The sequence below is a fragment of the Drosophila persimilis genome, unplaced genomic scaffold (genome assembly GCF_003286085.1).
Source record: "Drosophila persimilis strain 14011-0111.01,24,50 unplaced genomic scaffold, DperRS2 tig00000124-arrow-pilon, whole genome shotgun sequence".
NCBI lineage: Eukaryota > Metazoa > Arthropoda > Insecta > Diptera > Drosophilidae > Drosophila > Drosophila persimilis.
The window spans coordinates 7,300,898-7,321,561 of NW_020825294.1; the positions used below are offsets into that span (position 1 = coordinate 7,300,898).

The window sequence follows — 20,664 nt, forward strand, 5'->3', positions numbered from 1 at the left end:
TGGACCAGGTTAAGTAAAGTAGTGGGCATTGGTATGGTATGTCGATGCCGTTTTGTTTACTCAGGATCGCGGTCAGCGGTGGAGTCAGTCCAGAAGCATCTTTAAACCATTTCAGTATCCATGTGAAGATCTTTTCGGACTCGGTTGGCCCCTAGACTGCAGTACACAGTTCTGGTCGTGGTAGTGATCGCGCGTACGTACACTGTTGTGCCTGCTGGGTACTGTAGATCCGCACTGAGGCTGATGACTGGCCAGGAAATCCACCATCCGTTGCCATCCGTGGGGAACTGCAGCAGACAGAGCAGGTCTGCGCTGTACAGACTCTGGATATGTTTGGTTGGTTCTGCAGATTGCAGTGGACGGATGGAAGTACACACCCCAGTTCGAAGACCAACAAGGCATTGTGCGCAGACAAGACATGAAATTGCTTCCTGGGAGTTACTAAAAACTGAATATATAATTTAGGTTCGAATATGCAACAGATTTTAGTCTGCTCAACAGCACCCCATGTCGGTCAATGCCCTCAGTTTCTAACGAAATAAAACAATTGTCAGACGAGCTTTCAACGAGCTGTCAATGCAGCTGTCGGGTTGGAGGAATGTCCTGGAACAAGGCATGATTCTATGTGGCTTCTAATTCTGATTCTCTATATATATTTCCCTATTTATTTTTGAACGTTTTGCCTAGAGTCCCACACAGTGTGGAAGAACGAGAAGTATACCCCGTCCTGGGTAAATATGGAAATCCTGAATCGCAGTAGTTAAATATTTCGCATAATGGATGCCAAAAAATTCCATTTTGATTAGTCTTGCGGTTTCCCTCCTTTTGGCACATACATATATATATATATTGATAAAGTAGCTTGGATGGATAATGGATTTTTAATTAAATTAGGGGTCCCGACACAAAACATTTGTCGTACCAAAACAATAAAAGATTCATGTCGAAGGGCCAATAAAATGTGCAAACAATAAAGTTTATCACTTGAATATTTTTTATGGAATAAGTAATTAAATTGAAATGGTTTGAAATCCGATTTTTTTTAGAAATGGTGCTCTTCTGGTAACGGCCTCTCTTCTAGATATTTATGGTCAGGTCCAGGTATGTTGCTTTGCCTGCTCCAGAGGCTGAAGTATCTGAAGTATCATTGTTTACTCATCCTTTAAACATTTGTGGTATTTGCGATGAAAGCCGTTGTCTTTCCGTGCCAGTGAGCAAAATACCATTTGCCAAATAAATCTTCTAGAGTGCGACCCTTCCAACGAATTTCCATCACTCAATTACACGGCTTCGCTATCATATCCCAATGGGACCAGAATGTGACAAAAAACGAGGGGGAACGCTGTGAGTTGCTGCGGACACCGCAACTCTACAGTTATACCCGATACTTAGTCAGTATGGCTCTCCTCCGGCAGACGCCGCTAATATTAAACGACACGACAAAGAGTGCGTGCGAGAGAGACAGAAAATCAGTCTGAGCGTGACGTCGGGCGCTGCGTAGCCACTGAAAATTGATTTCTTGCTTTTGGCTACAAAAATGATCCGATCTGATTCAAATTGAGCAATCTGATAGATATGGTCATTATCTATGATTCTGCATTTTTAGTTTTCTCAAATCTGCAATATTGTGGATGCAACAGATTTTCCTCCTTTGTGGGGGCGGAAGGGGGTGGGGCGAAATTTTGAGATATACGTTTTATAGTGAGATCTAACAGGAGTGCGGATACCAAATTTGGTTACTCTAGTCATAATAGTTTCTGAGATTTGTGGTTGCCCCAGATTTTCGTCCTTTGCGGGGGCGGAAGGGGGTGCGGCGAAATTTTGACACGAAACGGTCAAGGTCCGATATCACAGGAGTGTGGATACCAAATTTGGTTGCTCTGGCTCTTATAGGTTCTGAGATCCTTGAACTCATATTTTGCAATTGGCAAAACCGACCATGAAACCTGTGTGTTAGAGTGAGACAGAGCGAGAAAGAGTGAAATTGTTTTCGTGATTCTGGCTATAATAATAATACGATCTGCTTCAGATTTTGCACTCTGTAAGATATAGTCATCTTCTACGATTCTGCGTTTTTAGTTTTCTCGTATCCTCGAAATTGTGTATGCCACAGATTTTCGCCTTTTGTGGGGGCGGAAGTGGGCGGGGCACAGTTTTGAAATATTCCTGTAGCAGTGACATATCACAGAAGTCTGGATCCAAAACATCGTTCCTCTAGCTCTTATAGTCTTTCAGCACTAGGCGCTGAAGGGGACGGACAGACGGACGGACGGACAGACGGACAGACGGACGGACGGACAGACGGACAGACGGACAGACAGACATGGCTTAATCGACTCGGCTATTGATGCTGATCAAGTATATATATACTTTATGGGGTCGGAAACGATTCCTTCTGGACGTTACACACATCCACTTTTACCAAAAATCTAATATACCCCAATACTCATTTTGAGTATCGGGTATAAAAAGCCAGTTACAAGCCACAAACTAAGAGTGTATTTTCGTCCTCAAAAAGAGTAAATGGGTCTATTAAATAGATGTGTGCAACGCCCAGAAGGAAACGTTTCCGACTCCATAAGGAATATATATTCTTGATCAGCATTAACAGTCGAGTCGATAGAGCCATTTCTGTCCGTCTGGTTTGACGCCTTGTTCTCAGAGCTAAAAGAGCTAGAATAAAGAATCCCTACTCCTGTGTTATCGCACTGATCATTTTCTATCTTTCTGTCTCTGGCTGAGATGAGCCATACTTACTGAGTATCGGGTATATGTAAATTCCGTACCTGTAGATGCGACCCCCTTGTTGTATACAAATTTTACCTCTGTCGTCGCTTCATCTTGATCTTGATCTTGAGCTTGATCTTGGTGGATCCCTGAACTTGGGGCTGTCGATTGTTTAAACTTTATCGCTGTAGCCAAGCAAATTGTTTAGCTTTACTTTGGTGCCACATAAAATGAATAAATGACAGAGGCTAGAGTAGATTTTGGCCCGTGGTCAAAGTATTTTGTATCGTATTTTATTATCTCTTTTGTACAATTGAACGACAGCGAGAGCTGTGCTAGTTTTATGAGTGAAAAGTGCTTTACTGTTTCCTGGTCATGCTTTAAGAGGTCCACGCTTTGCTGACTTCTCATCTTGTAATAAGATTAGCATTCGTCAGTTGTTTGTCCACCTCATGACGTCATACAACAAAAAATTTAAATGGCGGATTTCAGAGGCGGACTAACAGCCGGATTTGTTGTAATCTTCTATCGATTGGTTGTGACTTTATAATAGTTTTGTCAGATCTGTAAAAAATATCGTATCGGTCAGATTGTGGCGCTGTTCTTCGTTTATTTTTTATTAACTTATTTATTTCAGGTCTTTTCTCTCTTCTTGTCGATCGTCAAAATTATCCTCAGACTTATCGCAGTATCATATCGCAGAATAATATCGCATAAAACTTATCGCAGAATAATATCGCATAAAACTTATCGCAGAATAATATCGGGATCGGTTAGGGTTAATATCGGTAAGGGCTAATATGGGGTTGGTTAGGGCACTAACCATAACTAACTAACATACTGTAGGTTAGGGTTAATATGTGTTGCCCTACAAGATATGTATATATTTTTTGGAAAAATACACAGGCCGAAATATTTTTCGTTATATGTAAACGTACAATAGCATTGCCAAAAATATCAATTTTGAATAGTTTGATCTATTTTCGAGCTCTGGAGAATCTTAAAATCTTAAACATCGATAGGCAAAAACTGTGTCAATATCGATTGTGAAAAGCTGCAACCAGTCCTCGGCTTGCCCCTTAAAAAATTTAGAGTTCGTATCGTTTGCACCATTTCGCATAAAGACACGCCCGAGAACTTTGTTGTGTGGACTCCCCAAAGGAAGAGGGCCCCTTGGGGGCCCACCAAGGCGATCAAATAGAGTCTCGAGTCCGTGGCCGCAAAGGCATCGATAGAGCCGTCGGGCAGCGGGGAGCTACTCCCAAAATTGCAAGTCACTCGCGACGGAACCGTCCACAAAATTCAAGCAACTAAACGGAAAATAATATACAATAAGCGCCGCAACATTCTACGGCAAGTGCTGGAACAATTAATTGATATTTGAGTTTATTTGTAATTGAAAATCGTTTTCCGATCAGGCTCCGCCGGCTGCAGCAATTTTCCCTCTAAAGCTGGAGCCGGTCCAGACGGCCAGACAGAAGCCCAGAAGGCCAGCCCGTGAAGGAGGAAGAGCTAAAGTCGTTTGCGGTTGACTTTGATAACAAGGATCAAGCGCCTGCTGTGGGGCCTTTAGCACCCCTAATGCGCTGTCGTTCGGCGACGCCACCACCGCTGGCCAGCAGCCAAAGCAGATGCCCAATCTTGATGATGCCGATCGCCGGTCGTGCGGGCGGCACAGGAGCCACCAAATCGAGCTGTAGGGTCGCTCTAGAAGGAGAAGGACACCCAGCTGAAGGCGGAAATATTGCCGGACAGTCCGGAGCAGAAGGCTCTGGTCAAGGAGATGAAGCGAGTTGAGCTTCAGTTGCAGAATCTGGACAGAAAGACCCTGAAGAACGAGAACGAGGTAAATCGTCAGCAATATCTGTGCCTCGCCTTTGCGCAACATCAGCCTGCCTCACCAAGATGGAGCAGAATAACACCAGCATTCAAATGCTTCACTCGTAAGTCAGCGCTAGACAAGGTCCCCGTTCAAGTCTAAGCTCATGATTATTTTTTCAGAGCCTTGGGTCTCCGCCAAGCGCCGCGGCGCTGTCGTAACTGTTTGCCGAGGATCCATCCATGATCCGATCCGGGCAATCAGTCGTCGGGCGTTCAGAACGCCATTATTCTTCATTCTTGATCATTTATTTTTTATTCCAAAATATGTTTCTCAGCCATTTAGTGGATCTTTGCGCCCTTCCGTCACGTATTCATTCTGCATGAGTACTTTTGCTGCGAGTCCAATCACGATCGCAGTCACGGAAAAGCAAAAGATGATCTGCGGCTTTGAGCCTCATTCCTTTCTCTCCTTTGAGCTGGTCTCGTATTTCGTGGCGCAACTCGGGTATCAGCTAGATCCATATTCGGTTTTGGATCTATCCATATGGAGCTGATTCCCAAGCTACGCGACGAGATGCGAGAGGAGCTCAAAGTCAAGATAAAGGAAAGAGGAACAAAGCCACAAATCATCTAGTGCTTTTTCCTGGCAGGGATCGAGGCTGGATTCGCGGCGACAGTACTTCTTCAGAATCAGTACGTGACTGAAGTGGGTCTAGATTCCAAACCGAATTAAGATCTAGATCCAAAACCAAATATATGGATCTAGATCCATGTTCGCTTTTGGATCTAGATCCTGATTTAATCCCACCCACTGATTATTTTTTTGTTTCTTGTTTCTTGTATTTGGAAATGTCATGCCTCTGCCATTTATGGGTCTAAAATGTTTTAGTTCTGAATAAAGGTCTGCCTGGTACAAAAAGAGCTCGCCCGAAAAAATCAATTGTTTTGTAACAATGTTTATCCTTTAGAGAGGGACAGGTCTTGGGCACATCTCCTGCCACATTTCTCCCCCAAGGTAACCGGCAATGGAGTTTTTGGCCGGCTGACAGCGAATGGACCAGGTTAAGTAAAGTAGTGGGCATTGGTATGGTATGCCGGTCGATGCCGTTGCGTTTACTCAGGATCGCGGTCAGCGGTGGAGTCAGTCCAGAAGCATCTTTAAACCATTTCAGTATCCATGTGAAGATCTTTTCGGACTCGGTTGGCCCCTAGACTGCGGTACACAGTTCTGGCCGTGGTAGTGATTGCGCGTACGTACACTGTTGTGCCTGCTGGGTACTGTAGATCCGCACGGAGGCTGATGACTGGCCAGGAAATCCACCATCCGTTGCCATCCGTGGGGAACTGCAACAGACAGAGCAGGTCTGCGCTGTACAGACTCTGGATATGTTAGGTTGGTTCTGCAGATTGCAGTGGACGGATGAAAGTACACACCCCAGTTCGAAGAACAACAAGACATTGTTCGCAGCAGCGTGCCAAGACATGAAATTGCTACCTGTATCCGAAATGCGCATACGTCACGTGTGACGCCCATGAGAGAAGAGACGAAAAAGATGGAGAAAAAGTTGGTTGCTGATAGTTAATATATTAACTCCATAATTGAACTGTGATAATTTTAAATTAAAATATGGAGGTCAATAAGGTCAATTGGTTGTTTTTCTGTTACCGATTTCCATGCGGCTCACGTGTTCATCGGATATATCTGATAAGGCGATAATTAATTCGATTTGTTCACCTCAAATAGCTCGTGGCAGTGCAAAAAGCGAACAATGATAAATAATTGGCTATAAGGATTTGATCTGACAGATTAGCTCCTGGAAATATTCAATTGATTGAAGGGTTCAATGTACTTTTTTTCATTGGCAGTCAAACAATAATTGCCTTGCAGCTATTTCATTTCGACAGAAAATAACCAAACTGTAATTTTCTTTGAAATTTTCCAACTGGAAATGCCACACCAGACTGCGAACAAACCTGAAAAGCAAAAGAAACACCAACAAATCCCAGACCAGAGAAATCTCTGCCAAAAAAGCAAAAACCCAACCGCTTTCTGGGTTTTGGTTTTGGTTTTGTTTGGTTTGGTTTGTTCGACTCTTTTGGCCAAGATTGGCCAAGGAAATATTTCTTTGGTTTCGGTGCTGTTCGCCTGTGGACTCTTCAGGGAGAAGGACTAACTGAGTTTGTTTGTGGAAAGTAGAGCTAATAAAATGGTTTCAAAGTAAGGAGGAAGCCAACCCCATTTGTACAATTTTAATTGTGAATTTCTCATATATCCCCTACCAAAAGAAGTCAACTATTTACAGAGCCATGTGCCATGGACGACTTTACACTTTAACATATTTTTGAGGTCATGGCGATAAATATATTGTATTCCCAGAGCATATGGTGCCGTTACCAACCCGTCCAACCAAGGCAGTTGCTAACATCTCCTTCTGGAGATTTTGCCAGCTCTCCTCGATTCCTATCTGTGTATAATTTGTGCGAAAAACTTCGTCATGCGAGCTCTGGCAGTCAGTAAAGCTTTTACCAGCTGCGGTACTGCCGCAAAATAGAACCAGGACGAGGACCTGGACTAGAACTGGGACCCTCGGTGAGACCGCTGACCACCACCTGATAAATTTTCAAATTTGCATGCTAATGGAACGCATGGAACTGTTGCTGCAAAGTTTTTAACTTTTGCTCGTGGATGGGTACTCTGGTACGGTGCTGTGCAGTCGCTGATGGAGTCGGTCCTGTCTAGATAGAACGTGCGAAGAGATTTATCCCAGGGCCCGAAGCATTGACACGGACATGTTGAGGTAGCGTCCTTCTGTGAGCTGAGATGCATTAATTGCACAGACCAGAAGCCTGGAACCAACTGCCGCCGAGTTAGGATTGGTACATTTCATGCCAGCGAATTGAGATTTTATATTTTCTGTATTAAGTGAAAAATTCAGGACGGATGCACATCTCTAGTAATCCATGCCATTCTCTACCTACAATGACTGGGGAAAATTTGCCAGAACCCCTTTGGTCCCCCGCTGGAGATTTTCTAACTTGCCAGAATCGAGTCGTCGCTAATGAAAGTGTCAGAAATGTGAGGAGGCGCCCCACTTATTGGCCCACACTGCGTATGAGCACTTTAGGAGGAGTGCAAAAAGATGTCAAACACTTTTGGCAACCTAACGTGGTGGGCGTTGTTAGGCTGGTGGTAAATTCTATTAGAACTTAAAACTTCTTAACCCCTTCAGATAATATTGTGGCCCCTTTAATAGTACCTCTTAAATTGGTCCATCTTACTGGATTATCTCATTTTTTGCATCAACAGTTTCTGAATGCGATTTAAAAAGGCCACGGCCTATGTGCTACGTGTTTCATCTACTATGGAATCAGTCAACTGTTCACTCATTTACTTTGGCCTCCATTCGCCATCCCAGTGCCCGTCCAGGACGCATCCATTCAGATAGTGTTCTATTTGAGCTTCACTTGGAATGCATTCATTATTCATTCTTTCCGGTCCATGAGGCGTCATTTTATTTGAAGACTCTGTCCGCGCTTAAAGGGCAAGGGCAGAAAAAATTTTCCGGGAAGATGGACATAATGAAGTTTTCTAATTTATTATATCCACGCAGCAGCTGGTATAAGACGTTCATTTGGTTAATGAACGCGGAGAAACACTAATCCAAAGAGTTGCAGCTGACGGGAGGAGAAAAATGGAAAATGATAATTTAAATAATTATTCAGGCCACGAAAGTTCACGCCAGTTGAATAGGGGAGCAAATAAGGAAGGTTTATTCGGTATTTTAGTAGGCTTGAAAAATTCATTGAATTATTAAAATACATAAAGAGCAAACAGATTGATCATACTTATAGACAGACAGCGTTTGGAAGCAGATGTCTGCAACACAGAAGATGCCTTAAGCTTTTACTTACCTTCATCTATTTGTTGTCAAATTTGTCAGAGAATACGAAATCTAGCATACACATATGGGATTCCATTTTTCTTTTATATGTGTATAGACTTAAGCCCATTTGTTGTAATTTGATTTGCCAAAGTGAACGCATATATTGGCATTATTTTTGCTTTCCTTTCAAAAGCTCAACGAGCAGGGCGGAAATCAATCACAGTCCTGAATGTTTCCTTGTTCTCGCATTATTGGCTATAATTTACATGGGGGACTTTCTGCAGTAGCAGCGGTACGCTTTAAAATGCCCAAAAAGGTCGTTTCGTCTACCTTATAATAAGTTAAATTCAAATTTTTTATTAGTTGTTGAGCACAGGTATGGAAGACCTTTTTTCGAAATTTATTGGCAGATAAACAGCGGGATGCAGTACTTGAAGAAGCTTCCGGTCTGAGACTTCGGCAACCCTGCTGTGCACGAAAGTTCCAGTGAAAAGTTTTGGTACTCAGCTGCTTTCTGGAGAAAGGCGCTTCCACTTTCAGTGAAATTCCTTGCATGACTGCACAAGTTTTGACAGGAGATGCTGCCCTACCGGGAGAGGGATTTCACGTGAGCGAGTTGCAATTTTCGCATACTGCCAGGAGGTGCAAAAGCAATGCCAAAAAATCTTTACAATCAATCTGGATTGTGGTAGCGCAGCCAGAGAAATGCGTCGGAGAAATCCGCGCAGACAAAATAATTGAAAATTGAGCAACGGCGTCAAAGGATGTCTTAAACAGTAAATATAAATAAATATATATGTATCTATAGGGGAAAACTTTACGTATATTGTTACATTGGTTGCTTTTCATTTCCATGAATGAAAACAATTGAAATATTATCCATGCTGTTAGAGGATGCTTTGAGCATCTCTTCAGGGTAGCCTTTGGCCGGGTCTCTATGTATATCCCTGGTCAGGCAATGATAGTTTTATGTCAGCATGGATACATATTATACAGTTTTCGATTTCCAATCACGTTTGAGATGTAAAAAATTACTCTTTCGTCACGCAGAATAACAAAATCCCTAGGCAATTTCTCACTACTGGACTCCACATGAGATGGGAAATGGGTTGGAAACCGTTTGACTTGGGGATCACGGACACAGCTGTTTTACATTTCTACATCATTAGGTGGAGAATATGTGGTGCAATAGCAGCCTGGAAATATTTTAATAAGTGTATAGATGTGTGGCAAACAGCAAACAGCAGGATGCATGACGTTGCACATACGCCACGTTGTCGACGGCAATGGATAGAGTCCAAGTGGATCAATTTCCAGGCTATTGAGGGCTAAGCAGATAAGGCTTTGAAGCTGCCACAATGATAACATCTTATCTGAAAAGCTTTTGTTCAAATACTTTCTATTGTAGTAAATTATTATGGCCGCATAAATTCTTAAAGAGCGAATAAATCCCGCACAGTAGGCAAAAGGCGGCATTAAAATTTATTAAACTTCACACCTGTGTGGCGGAGGTAAACAAAAATGTAATAAATATTATCTAGTGTATAATGCAATTGTACAAACAGGTCTGGGAACCGCAATGCGGACGGCAAACAGCTTTCGCAGTGTAATGGTCTGTTATGGGTTTTGGGTATGGGCTGAAGAGGGACTTGTGCTTGTGTCCTCCTCGAGCGCAGCTGGTCGGAATTTATGTCTGAATTTCTTCAGAGATGGAATAAAAGTGCAGGCCCTATAAGTGCAGGACCATCTCTTAGAAGTTTCAATAAAGAATAACAAGTTCAACGACAATGTTCACCCTAACAAGAATCTTTTTTAGCTCCAGCTAATTTACTGCCCAATTTAACAACTCAATCATAAGTCTGATGGGGGCCAAAGATATTAATGATGATGGGTATTAAACTCATGTTTGATTGGAAATTTCCCTCTGCACATAGCGGTTTATCAACTCTGGCATGGTACAGCATTAAAAGTATAATCAAATATTAATGTCCGAGTATGCAATAAATAAATATGAGCAAATGGCGATCGCATTAACGTCTGACAATTGAGTTGCCGATGAGTCAGAAATGGAAAAGATTATTCGCTTTGCTTGCAGCTTCAATCAATTATGGCGAAGACGTGCATTTCTCTCTGGCAAAAGGAGCAAAAGGAACTCATTCTTGCAGAAAGAAATATAATTTTAGTCATGCACCCCCTGCTGAACCTTCAACTAAAATTTATTCTAATCGTAAGTCTTTTTTAAAGTCTGTAACGTTATGACAAATGACTGCAATCTGCACATTCAATCAGGAGGGGAGCGCGTCTGTCAAGCGAGTCGTATGAGCAATGCAATTAGAATTTTTCTGTGCAGTGAACTAATTCGCATTTTAAACCCCACAGGACATAGTCAATTAGTAGATGCTGCCAGTGTGGCTGTTGCCGGTTACTCTTTCAACGTGGTTTCATTACTGGACAACTAAAGGAATGCCAGCTCTCTCAGAGCTTTTCCTTTTTTCTTTTCTATGCTGGACAAAAATTTCAAGCAGCTCCAATTTTCTCCCAAAAAAACTCCCTACAGTCCAAAATGCATAAGTGATGCCTGAATGAAATAAATGTTGACCATAATTAAAAAGATAATAATATTTTTAAGCTGCTTATGTATAAAAATGAAACAAAATTATATTAGAGCTTAAAATCTGTGAACAATTTCTCTTGTAATTCGCAAATATTCGCCAGAGTAACTGTAATTTCAACAATCGCTAGAAAACTAAAACTTCAGAAAAAAATGGTGATTCCCATAAAACAATATTTTAGCGTGGTGTGTTTGTGCTGGATTTTGTGGTTTATTTCAAAGGCTAACTCTGAACTCTAGGATCAATCCCATATAATTTTCCGCCTGCAAAGAACAAGAACCGCTGTGTGGCGGAGATTTGCTCCTAAATCTGTGAATGTCTTGCCAACTTATTATTGACTTGTTTTGATTTAATTTCCATTCCAAGGGAAATTAATTTCCGGCATTGTGGATGAAAAAGAGGAGTTGCTGTGGCTCCTCTCTTATGCTTCCTATGAAAATGAATGCATTTCAGCCACAGTCTAGTATCCCAAGGAATATGGATACCATTTAAGGGGAAAATTAAAACCAAGTCCACGTACTCCCACGCCTCAGGGGAGTCGCTGCATTGATGGCGATAATGTATTCCAATTTCCTGCCAGAAGTAAAACATTTTACTGTAAAATTCCGAGATTAATTGCGACGAGGATAGACTCTCTGGAGTTTCCTGTTTCCGGCTGCTGAAAGCATTTAAAGCGTGAAAAGGAATCAATCAAACTGAATTACTAATCACATATGGACACTAGTTGCCAGTCGTTAACTTATTTCAATATGTATGAGGTATCTGCGGCACTCTGCTGGGGCAAAGGATTGGGAGGCTGCTTCGTTTTGTGTGGCAGCCAGGTCTCCTGACTGATTTCATTTAGAAAGCCACTTCAAAGGAATGATTAGCAGAGGCCAGGGCTCATTGGCAGTCCAACGAAACTTGCAACGAAAGTTCCAGTTGCAACATTTTATATCAGAAAGTCAGGAAAGTTTATCCTAAATGTATATGCTTGATTAGAGAGCTCTGCGCTTACTCTGATTTCATTAGATCTTGGCACTCTTCACATCAAATCTGAGGAAAATTACACATCTTGGTCGCCCCCGAAGCTAATTATAAAAGTTTCCCACCCAAAGGGAAAACTAAGACTTGGAACTAAGAAATACTCGCTGCTGATTGATGGCCGAGCAGTTGAAATTTTCTAATTTATATGATGGGTTTTGTGACGATGGAAAGCGCACACCGAGCGGCTGCTGCACGGCATGGAAAATTTTCCGGAAAAGGTGTATAGACATTTAGGGTACTTATGCGACAAATGTTTTGTGCCAGCACACCTAATTCAATAAAAAATCCATTATGCAAATACAATTGTGTCGCATTTGATTCCCATCTAAGCTCCTTCATAAATATTTATGTATGTGCCAACAAAGAGAAACCGCAAAACTAACCAAAATAGAATTTTTTGGCATCCATTATGCTGCAGAGTAAACGTTTGCGGATGGGCGAAGTATTTCACTACTGCGATGCAGGATTTCCATATTTACCCAGGACGGGGTATACTTCTCGTTCTCCCACACTGTGTGGGACTCTAGGCAGAACGTTCAAAAATAAACAGGGAAATATATATAGAGAATCAGAATTAGAAGCCACATAGAATCATGCCTTGTTCCAGGACATTCCTCCAACCCGACAGCTGCATTGACAGCTCGTTGAAAGCTCATCTGACAACTGTTTTATTTCGTTAGAAACTAAGAGGATTGACCGACATGGGGTGCTGTTGAGCAGACTAAAATCTGTTGCATATTCGAACCTAAATTATGTATTCAGATTTTAGTAACTCCCAGGAAGCAATTTCATGTCTTGTCTGCGCATAATGCCTTGTTGGTCTTCGAACTGGGGTGTGTACTTCCATCCGTCCACTGCAATCTGCAGAACCAACCTAACATGGGATCCAGAGTCTGTACAGCGCAGACCTTCTCTGACTGCTGCAGTTCCCCACGGATGGCAACGGATGGTGGATTTCCTGGCCAGTCATCAGCCTCAGTGCGGATCTACAGTACCCAGCAGGCACAACAGTGTACGTACGCGCGATCACTACCACGGCCAGAACTGTGTACTGCAGTCTAGGGGCCAACCGAGTCCGAAAAGATCTTCACATGGATACTGAAATGGTTTAAAGATGCTTCTGGACTGACTCCACCGTTGACCGCGATCCTGAGTAAACGCAACGGCATCGACATACCATACCAATGCCCACTACTTTACTTAACCTGGTCCATTCGCTGTCAGCCGGCCAAAAACTCCATTCCTGGTTACTTGGGCCGACGTTGGGGGAGAGATATGGCAGGGGATGTGCCTAAGACCTGTCCCCCTCTGGAGGATAAACATTGTCACAAAACAATTGATTTTTTCGGGCGAGCTCTTTTTGTACCAGGCAGACCTTTATTCAGCACTAAAACATTTTAGACCCATAAATGGCAGAGGCATGACATTTCCAAATACAAGAAACAAGAAACAAAAAAATAATCAGTGGGTGGGATTAAATCAGGATCTTGATCCAAAAGCGAACATGGATCTAGATCCATATATTTGGTTTTGGATCTAGATCTTAATTCGGTTTGGAATCTAGACCCACTTCAGTCACGTACTGATTCTGAAAAAGTACTGTCGCCGCGAATCCAGCCTCGATCCCAGCCAGGAAAAAGCACTAGATGATTTGTGGCTTTGTTCCTCTTTCCTTTATCTTGACTTTGAGCTCCTCTCGCATCTCGTCGCGTAGCTTGGGAATCAGCTCCATATGGATAGATCCAGAACCGAATATGGATCTAGCTGATACCCGAGTTGCGCCACGAAATACGAGACCAGCTCAAAGGAGAGAAAGGAATGAGGCTTAAAGCCGCAGATCATCTTTTGCTTTTCCGTGACTGCGATCGTGACTGGACTCGCAGCAAAAGTACTCATGCAGAATGAATACGTGACGGAAGGGCGCAAGGATCCACTAAATGGCTGAGAAACATATTTTGGAATAAAAAATAAATTATCAAGAATGAAGAATAAAGGCGTTCTGAACGCCCGACGACTGATTGCCCGAATCGGATCATGGATGGATCCTCGGCAAGCAGTTACGACAGCGCCGCGGCGCTTGGCGGAGACCCAAGGCTCTGAAAAAATAATCATGAGCTTAGACTTGAACGGGGACCTTGTCGAGCGCTGACTTACGAGTGAAGCATTTGAATGTTGGTGTTATTCTGCTCCATCTTGGTGAGGCAGGTTGATGTTGCGCAACATTCTCGTTCTTGTTCTTCAGGGTCTTTCTGTCCAGATTCTGCAACTGAAGCTCAACTCGCTTCATCTCCTTCACCAGAGCCTGCTCCGGACTGTCCGGCAATATTTCCGCCTTCAGCTGGGTGTCCATCTCCTTCTAAAGCGACCCTACAGCTCGATTTGGTGGCTCCTGTGCCGCCCGCACGACTGGCGATCGGCATCAACAAGATTGGGCATCTGCTTTGGCTGCTGGCCAGCGGTGGTGGCGTCGCCGAGCGACACCGCATTAGGGGTGCTAAAGGCCCCACAGCAGGCGCTTCATCCTTGTTATCAAAGTCAACCGCAAACGACTTTAGCTCTTCCTCCTTCACGGGCGGCATCTGTCTGGCCGTCTGAACCGGTACCAGCTTTAGAGGGAAAATTGCTGCAGCCGACGGAGCCTGATCGGAAAACGATTTTCAATTACAAATAAACTCAAAAATCAATTAATTGCTCCAGAACTTGCCGTAGAATGTTGCGGCGCTTATTGTATAGTATTTTCCGTTTAGTTGCTTGAATTTTGTGGACGGCTCCGTCGCGAGTGACTTGCAATTTTGGAAGCAGCTCCCCTCTGCCCGACGGCTCTATCGATGCCTTTGCGGCCACGGACTCGAGACTCAATTTGATCGCCTTGGGGGGCCCCCATTGGGAGTCCCCCTTTGGGGAGTCCACACAACAGAGTTCTCGGGCGTGTCTTTATGCGAAATGGAGCAAACGATACGAACTCTAAATTTTTCAAGGGCCGAGACAGATAGCCGAGGACTGGTTGCAGCTTTTCACAATCGATATTGACACAGTTTTTGCCTATCGATGTTTAAGATTTTAAGATTCTCCAGAGCTCGAAAAAGATCAAACTATTCAAAATTGATATTTTTGATATGTACGTTTACATATAACGAAAAATATTTCGGCCTGTGTATTTTTCCAAAAAATATATATCTTGTAAGGCAACACGTATTAACCCTAACCAACCCCATATTAGCCCTTACCGATATTAACCCTAACCGATACCGATATTATACTGCGATAAGTTTTATGCGACATTATTCTGCGATATTATACTGCGATAAGTTTTATGCGATATTATTCTGCGATAAGTCTGAGGATGATTTGGACGATCGACAAAAAGAGAGAAAAGACGTGAAATAAATAAGTTAATAAAAAATAAACGAAGAAGAGCGCCACAATCTGACTGATACGATATTTTTTACAGATCAGACAAAACTATTATGAAGTCACAACCAATCGATAGAAGATTACAACAAATCCGGATGTTAGTCCGCCTCTGAAATCCGCCATTTAAATTTTTTGTTGTATGACGTCATGAGGTGACTCTGCAAAAAAGTATGCGCATTTCAGATGCAATTACCAGGAAAATAAGACCCCAGACGCTTGAAATGGAAAAGCTATGACCATTCAATTTGTTTTTCTTTTCGATTGAGGAAAGTTTTCATAATATTTAATAAACAAGCATATTTTCCCCACCAAATGGACACTCTCAAACTCGAAAACATTCTAAGAGAATATAAATAAAAAAATAAATATATCGGTTTAAATACCCTCCAAATCGCTCTATTGACTTTTACACATTTTGTGTGAATTAAAAACTCGTTTAAGTCTCACTCAAACTCGATTTCACACAAAAATAAAACGGAAAGTGCAATTAGGGAGAAAATTGCGGTAATTACAGGTGGAAGCATAAGGAAACGAAAAGCAGTAAATGGAAACTTAATTAGCGCATTGTAAAGAAAATCCAGAAGGATACAAATGTGACTTCAGTTTACTCTCCAAATGAGTCAGGGAATTCCATTAAAATGGGGTTAATAAATACTGATTATCAACATTAAAAAACAGAAGGAAAAAAAAGCAGTCGATAGCAGCTTTTATGAAGCAACTGGTGTACAGAAGAAAAAACCAGAGAAACTCTGCAAGTGACGCGGAAGCGCCGAGGACAATGTTGGACATCGACGACGACAAAGACGGTTCGACGCTGGGCTGCTTCCAGGCGCTTTGGCGTGACGGAAATGACATTTCCATGGCGGTGATATGAGGCGACGACATGCAAGTGCTCCGAGCGGAAACGAAAATTTAAAGGAAAACCAAATGGCCGAGCAAAATGGACAAACAACTGACGAAAGCTAATCTTATTACAAGATGAGAAGTGAGCAAGGCGTGGACCTCTTAAAGCATGACCAGGAAACAGTAAGGCACTTTTCACTCATAAACTAGCACAGCTCTCGCTTCCTCAATTGTAACAAAGAGATAATAAAATACGATACAAAATACTTTGACCACGGGCCAAAATCTACTCTAGCCTCTGTCGTTTATTAATTGTATGTGGCACCAAAGCAAAGCTAAACAATTTGCTTGGCTACAGCGATAAAGTTTAAACAATCGACAGCCCCAAGTTCAGGAATCCACCAAGATCAAGCTCAAGATCAAGCAGCTGTTCGCGGGGATCTGTTTTTCAGATATATGCAGCGACGACAGAGGTAAAATTTGTATACAACGATACTCAGTCAGTATGGCTCATCTCAGCCAGAGACAGAGAGATAGAAAATGATCAGTGCGATAACGAAGGAGTAGGGATTCTTTATTCTAGCTCTTTTAGCTCTGAGAACAAGGCGTCAAACAAGACGGACAGAAATGGCTCTATCGACTCGACTGTTAATGCTGATCAAGAATATATATTCTTTATGGAGTCGGAAACGTTTCCTTCTGGGCGTTGCACACATCTATTTAATAGACCCATTTACTCTTTTTGAGGACGAAAATACAGTCTTAGTTTGTGGCTTGTAACTGGCTTTTTTTTGTCACATTCTGGTCCCATTGGGATATGATAGCGAAGCCGTGTAATTGAGTGATGGAAATTTGTTGGAAGGGTCGCACTCTAGAAGATTTATTTGGCAAATGGGATTTTGCTCACTGGCCCGGAAAGACAACGGCTTGCATCGCAAATACCACAAATGTTTAAAGGATGAGTAAACAATGATACTTCAGATACTTCAGCCTCTGGAGCAGGCAAAGCAACATACCTGGACCTGACCATAAACATCTAGAAGAGGGGCCGTTACCAGAAGAGCACCATTTCTAAAAAAAATCGGATTTCAAACCATTTCAATTTAATTACTTATTCCATAAAAAATATTCAAGTGATAAACTTTATTGTTTGCACATTTTATTGACCATTCGACATGAATCTTTTATTGTTTTGGTACGACAAATGTTTTGTGTCGGGACCCCTAATTTAATTAAAAATCCATTATCCATCCAAGCTACTTTATCAATATATATATATAGTTAAATATCCGCAACTCGATTTTAAGTTTTTTAACAAAGACTTTTATTTTACAACTTAAATATCTTTATGTCACAAGATTTAAATGAATTCCCCGACTTGACTTTCGGTCTGCTTGTCTCAAACGGAACTGATCTCTCTGCTGCTGGCTAGTTTCCATGAGCCCTTCTCTTGGAACTCCCGACTCTGGCTTCGGGCGTTGCTTTCCTCGGCTGCATCTTCGTGTCGGTGGCGTACGTGCCTGGATCGATATTTGGGGATGCGTCGGCTTTGATGAAAGGCATCCACTGCTGGCGATCGGTGTTGCATTACATGACGGAGCTAGGAATGTGATACTCCTTGGTTTTATGTCTAGCTTTGATTGGTCCTCATGAGTGGCGTGATTCTAAAGAATCGATTTCTCGAGAGTGGCGTGATTCTAATGTTGCTGAAACAATGTGGTCCATTGTTTATATTATGGGGGGCCCTAGCTTGGAGTATATGAAGAAACAGTTATTGATTCTTGAGTGGGGTCCTGTTACTTGTGTGGATGGGGTGGATGAATTGTACATAAACATAATGTGTATGGGATGTGGGGAATTATGGATATGTCACTATATGTATGTGCCAAAAGGAGGGAAACCGCAAGACTAATCAAAATGGAATTTTTTGGCATCCATTATGCTGCAGAGTAAACGTTTGCGGATGGGCGAAGTATTTCACTACTGCGATGCAGGATTTCCATATTTACCCAGGACGGGGTATACTTCTCGTTCTCCCACACTGTGTGGGACTCTAGGCAGAACGTTCAAAAATAAACAGGGAAATATATATAGAGAATCAGAATTAGAAGCCACATAGAATCATGCCTTGTTCCAGGACATTCCTCCAACCCGACAGCTGCATTGACAGCTCGTTGAAAGCTCATCTGACAACTGTTTTATTTCGTTAGAAACTAAGAGGATTGACCGACATGGGGTGCTGTTGAGCAGACTAAAATCTGTTGCATATTCGAACCTAAATTATGTATTCAGATTTTAGTAACTCCCAGGAAGCAATTTCATGTCTTGTCTGCGCATAATGCCTTGTTGGTCTTCGAACTGGGGTGTGTACTTCCATCCGTCCACTGCAATCTGCAGAACCAACCTAACATGGGATCCAGAGTCTGTACAGCGCAGACCTTCTCTGACTGCTGCAGTTCCCCACGGATGGCAACGGATGGTGGATTTCCTGGCCAGTCATCAGCCTCAGTGCGGATCTACAGTACCCAGCAGGCACAACAGTGTACGTACGCGCGATCACTACCACGGCCAGAACTGTGTACTGCAGTCTAGGGGCCAACCGAGTCCGAAAAGATCTTCACATGGATACTGAAATGGTTTAAAGATGCTTCTGGACTGACTCCACCGTTGACCGCGATCCTGAGTAAACGCAACGGCATCGACATACCATACCAATGCCCACTACTTTACTTAACCTGGTCCATTCGCTGTCAGCCGGCCAAAAACTCCATTCCTGGTTACTTGGGCCGACGTTGGGGGAGAGATATGGCAGGGGATGTGCCTAAGACCTGTCCCCCTCTGGAGGATAAACATTGTCACAAAACAATTGATTTTTTCGGGCGAGCTCTTTTTGTACCAGGCAGACCTTTATTCAGCACTAAAACATTTTAGACCCATAAATGGCAGAGGCATGACATTTCCAAATACAAGAAACAAAAAAATAATCAGTGGGTGGGATTAAATGAGGATCTAGATCCAAAAGCGAACATGGATCTAGATCCATATATTTGGTTTTGGATCTAGATCTTAATTCGGTTTGGAATCTAGATCCACTTCCGTCACGTACTGATTCTGAAAAAGTACTGTCGCCGCGAATCCAGCCTCGATCCCAGCCAGGAAAAAGCACTAGATGATTTGTGGCTTTGTTCCTCTTTCCTTTATCTTGACTTTGAGCTCCTCTCGCATCTCGTCGCGTAGCTTGGGAATCAGCTCCATATGGATAGATCCAGAACCGAATATGGATCTAGCTGATACCCGAGTTGCGCCACGAAATACGAGACCAGCTCAAAGGAGAGAAAAGAATGAGGCTTAAAGCCGCAGATCATCTTTTGCTTTTCCGTGACTGCGATCGTGACTGGACTCGCAGCAAAAGTACTCATGCAGAATGAATACGTGACGGAAGGGCGCAAAGATCCACTAAATGGCTGAGAAACATATTTTGGAATAAAAAATAAATTATCAAGAATGAAGAATAAAGGCGTTCTGAACGCCCGACGACTGATTGCCCGAATCGGATCATGGATGGATCCTCGGCAAGCAGTTACGACAGCGCCGCGGCGCTTGGCGGAGACCCAAGGCTCTGAAAAAATAATCATGAGCTTAGACTTGAACGGGGACCTTGTCGAGCGCTGACTTACGAGTGAAGCATTTGAATGTTGGTGTTATTCTGCTCCATCTTGGTGAGGCAGGTTGATGTTGCGCAACATTCTCGTTCTTGTTCTTCAGGGTCTTTCTGTCCAGATTCTGCAACTGAAGCTCAACTCGCTTCATCTCCTTCACCAGAGCCTGCTCCGGACTGTCCGGCAATATTTCCGCCTTCAGCTGGGTGTCCATCTCCTTCTAAAGCGACCCTACAGCTCGATTTGGTGGCTCCTGTGCCGCCCGCACGACTGGCGATCGGCATCAACAAGATTGGGCATCTGCTTTGGCTGCTGGCCAGCGGTGGTGGCGTCGCCGAGCGACACCGCATTAGGGGTGCTAAAGGCCCCACAGCAGGCGCTTCATCCTTGTTATCAAAGTCAACCGCAAACGACTTTAGCTCTTCCTCCTTCACGGGCGGCATCTGTCTGGCCGTCTGAACCGGTACCAGCTTTAGAGGGAAAATTGCTGCAGCCGACGGAGCCTGATCGGAAAACGATTTTCAATTACAAATAAACTCAAAAATCAATTAATTGCTCCAGAACTTGCCGTAGAATGTTGCGGCGCTTATTGTATAGTATTTTCCGTTTAGTTGCTTGAATTTTGTGGACGGCTCCGTCGCGAGTGACTTGCAATTTTGGAAGCAGCTCCCCTCTGCC

The 20,664-nt window shown here is 43.0% G+C and overlaps 4 protein-coding genes across 4 annotated transcripts in view; 2 read left to right on the forward strand and 2 right to left on the reverse strand.

The window, feature by feature from the left end:
* Window positions 1–20,664, forward strand: part of LOC113565384 — a 107,995-nt gene that overhangs the window by 13,800 nt on the left and 73,531 nt on the right. The gene's annotated exons all lie outside the window — the stretch shown is intronic.
* LOC113565383 lies at window positions 4,151–5,472 on the forward strand. Its single transcript, XM_026987179.1, has 2 exons — window positions 4,151–4,670; window positions 4,729–5,472. The coding sequence occupies exons 1-2, from the start codon at window positions 4,511–4,513 to the stop codon at window positions 5,100–5,102; spliced, it is 534 nt and encodes a 177-aa protein (XP_026842980.1). The 5' UTR covers window positions 4,151–4,510; the 3' UTR covers window positions 5,103–5,472.
* LOC6596294 lies at window positions 13,424–14,704 on the reverse strand. Its single transcript, XM_026987176.1, has 2 exons — window positions 14,225–14,704; window positions 13,424–14,166 (listed from the first exon to the last, which is right to left on the reverse strand). Exons 1-2 carry the CDS (start codon window positions 14,418–14,420, stop codon window positions 13,793–13,795), a joined length of 570 nt encoding a protein of 189 aa, XP_026842977.1. The 5' UTR covers window positions 14,421–14,704; the 3' UTR covers window positions 13,424–13,792.
* Window positions 19,211–20,484, reverse strand: LOC6596317. Its single transcript, XM_026987177.1, has 2 exons — window positions 20,005–20,484; window positions 19,211–19,946 (listed from the first exon to the last, which is right to left on the reverse strand). The coding sequence occupies exons 1-2, from the start codon at window positions 20,198–20,200 to the stop codon at window positions 19,573–19,575; spliced, it is 570 nt and encodes a 189-aa protein (XP_026842978.1). The 5' UTR covers window positions 20,201–20,484; the 3' UTR covers window positions 19,211–19,572.